The sequence below is a fragment of the Phaseolus vulgaris genome, chromosome 11 (genome assembly GCF_051622355.1).
Source record: "Phaseolus vulgaris cultivar YP4 chromosome 11, ASM5162235v1, whole genome shotgun sequence".
NCBI classification, from domain to species: Eukaryota; Viridiplantae; Streptophyta; class Magnoliopsida; order Fabales; family Fabaceae; genus Phaseolus; species Phaseolus vulgaris.
Window position 1 is genome coordinate 38,593,693 of NC_143508.1, and position 3,375 is coordinate 38,597,067.

General features: G+C 38.9%; 1 protein-coding gene across 1 annotated transcript; it reads left to right on the plus strand.

Annotated features, from left to right (window-relative positions):
* Positions 1 to 450: 450 nt before the first annotated feature.
* Positions 451 to 3,119, plus strand: LOC150023242 (uncharacterized). The gene is made up of 2 exons (XM_090297772.1): positions 451 to 862; positions 1,663 to 3,119. The coding sequence occupies exon 2, from the start codon at positions 1,866 to 1,868 to the stop codon at positions 3,117 to 3,119; it is 1,254 nt and encodes a 417-aa protein (XP_090153898.1). The 5' UTR covers positions 451 to 862; positions 1,663 to 1,865.
* Positions 3,120 to 3,375: the final 256 nt, after the last annotated feature.

The window sequence follows — 3,375 nt, forward strand, 5'->3', positions numbered from 1 at the left end:
ATCCTTACAAGTTTTGTCTTAGTCATGTTTTTCCATAATTGTCATCACTTCTTGTAGTACTTTTCTTGAATTTTTTGTTTCTTGCTTTGGTGTCATATAATTTTCTGAGTTTGATATTGATCCTTTGTGCATTTTCTGTTTTAGAATTGAGTTCATACTTGTATTCTAGACCTATACAAGTTCATATACATCATTTTCCATTATGTCTTTGCTAGTTCATAATTATGTTTTTCATTCCTATTAGGATTCCTCTGTTTTTCTGAAAACGTGCTTACTATTTTTCCTTATTGCAATTTATTTACTCACTGGAAAATTCTGAAATTCTGGATTTGTGTTATTCAAAGTGTTAGAAAAGAGTAGAAAAAAGAAGTACTAAAAAAATCAAAGTACACAAAAAATCATAAATAAAATACAAAAAGTGTACAATTCTGCCAAAAAAATACGGTAATCTGGCAGCGATTTTGAATAATTTATCTCAATTAATTGGCTTACTGTTTTTAAGTAATTCCAGTGCCATTTTTGAGTTAAGATCTTGAAGTTTCTATGACTAAAATTTCATAATCCAGTTCGCTCTATATCATTCCAGTTAAATCAGTGAACATCAAGCACAGTTTGCATAAAAAATATTTTCCAGTAGCTTGTTTTTTGTTTTCTTCATTTACTCTAGTGCTTTTCTTTAGGTATTCTTTTGAGTGCCTACTTTTTCATTGAGTTCCTTATTTTCTTGCTTGTCTTTTGTTCAATATTCTTTGAGTTTGTCTTACATCTAGTATTCCTTTTGTTATAGCCTTTTCTTTGCTTATACCTTTTCTTGTTTGTCTTTATTGCTTCATTGGTTTTGTTGTGGTTGGCTTTGAGATTGGTGTTGTACCGCCCTGGTGGTCGGGTGTGATGACGTGGCATCCTCTTACAGTATAGGCGTGTTGACAAGGCGCTAGGTTGGCAGAAGGGAAGGAAGTCGAGGGGCACGTGTAGTCGCCAGTTGTTAAGTTGGCGTGTTCCGATTTCCAGATTACCAGAATAGGCGATCGCCAGGTTGAAGATGAAGTCGCCCGATGTAGATTCAGGCGACCTAGTCATTGGAAATCACCAGAGAAAGCACAACGCCGAAGATGAAGGAGAAGCAGATTGTGAAGGCGGCCGGCGAGACCACAGGGAAGGTGTATGAAGGCCCTAAACTCGCCAGTTCCAGTAGAGATCGCACTCCCAAAGTTAGCTATGCACTGGGCAGTACCATGCATAAGTGACTTAGTCAAAATGAGAATAGAAGCAGCGCCAAGTCAGGGAGCTCCCAGATGATGGCACGTGTACAGTTGGGTGCGAGCCACGTGTCCAAGTCTGTAACTGCCAGGAGAGAGAAAGCCACCAGGTATATAAGAGTTCTTAACAAACTTTCTGAGGTACGCACGTTCAGTTCATACACTTTACGCTTGCGAGTGACAGAGCTGATTGTGAGAGAGGATTTGCACGATTCTTGTTCTTATTATTTGGTGATACCGTCACTGACTTGAGCGTCGGAGTGCGATCGGCCGCAACGGCGCCGTACTGTTTCTTTGCAGGTTCTTGAAGTAGATCCCGGAAAGGAACGGGGGTGAGAAGCGGTGCGCACGTCGATCCCTTGACGAGGCAGCTTCCAGCGTTCCGGTCAACAGGCAGGATCAGGTGTGCCTTGCTTTGACATATTTCATTTGAGGATTCCAAGACCTCAAGATCAGATTGGTGCAGGGACATTATTTCTTTGAGAGTGACCTCTTTTTCTGGCCAAATTCACTTCGGCAATTTGGTTGCCAAATTCATTTTTTTTTTGCTAACTTTGTTTCTTGACTTGTTTGTTGTTTTTGTGTGTTTGCTGTTTTCATTTGCAAATGGCTGGCTATTCAAGTGGTGCATCTTACAAGCAGAATTCTCCTTCCAAATCTTCGGTCCTTGGTGAATTGCATGAAGCTCAACGCACCATTAGGCGTTTGGAAGAGAAATTGCAAAAGATGGAGGTGCAACAAGCTAGGCCATCTCACTCTATCCATGATGGACATCATTCACATAGACCTTCATCAAGAGGTTCTTCAAATGCCTTAGGCCGTGAAGAGGACCATAGGAGAAGAAGGACTCCACCCCAATTCCTTGGACATAGACATCACAACCAAGGGGAGAGACCTCACTATGGAAATGGCTACTACCAAGACGCAAAGGCTAGGCTACCTTCGGTCAAGCTTCCTTGTTTCAATGGCTCTAGTGATCCTAATGTGTATTTAGATTGGGAGGCTAAGTGTGAACAGATTTTTGACCTCCATGAGATCCTAGATGAGCACAAATATAAGTTAGCCACTTTAGAATTTTTAGATTTTGCCAAAGAATGGTGGCATAAACTTGTAATGGACATTATGTATCACAAGAGAGCTCCCGTGGTTTCTTGGAATGATTTGAAAGAGTGTATGCGCGCGAGGTTTGTTCCTCCTTCTAGGAAGGAACACTTGTTGAAGTTCCAAAGGCTTCCTCAAGGACATAGGATGGTAGATGAATACTTTCAAGATTTTGAAACAACTTTGACTAAAATGAATATGCATGCTAATGAAGAGTCAAAGATTAAATGGTTTGTACGTGGTTTGAAAAGAGATATTAGAGACTTTGTAGAATTAAAAGAATATTCTTCTTTAAAGAGCGTGTTTCGCAAAGCCTTCAAGGTGGAATCATATCTTTTGAACAAAACTTTCAAAAATACTCATGATGATGATTTCTACAACTCTTCTAGGAAGGATGTCAACAAAATTTCTACTCAAAATTCTCCCTCCAATTTTTCCAAACAAACCATGTTTCCAAAAAAAGTTTCTACTACAAATCCTTCTACTCCTAAGTCACCTACCAAAACTTCAAATATCAAATGTTTTAAATGTTTAGGTTTTGGGAACATAGCTCTTCATTGTCCACAAAAGCAAATCTTAAAGATCAACAAGGTAAAACAAGACCTAACTCACCCACCTACCACAAGTAAAAAAGAAAAAGACAAAGAAGGCCAAGTTGACATGGGTCTTAATCCTTTCACCTCCAAGGTGTTTTCCTTCCTTATCTTTTTCATTACCCAAGGTTCCTATTTCACCACCATCTTGGTTAAAAAATGTTAGAGATGATTTGTTCATACTGTTGGGTCTATTAGTGTCTAAGTTCAAGAGGGGAGGGGTGAATTGAGCTTATAAAATTTTCGCAAGAACACACAATTTTCAGTATATCAGAGGCAAAAAGAACAGATTGTTTTTACATGAAACACATTGATTCTTCAGAACAGTCTAGCACAATTTGAATTTGTTCAATATAAAATTGTGATCAACAAAGGATTATAACAGAATCAGATCAGCTGGATATTATGAGGATGAACGATAC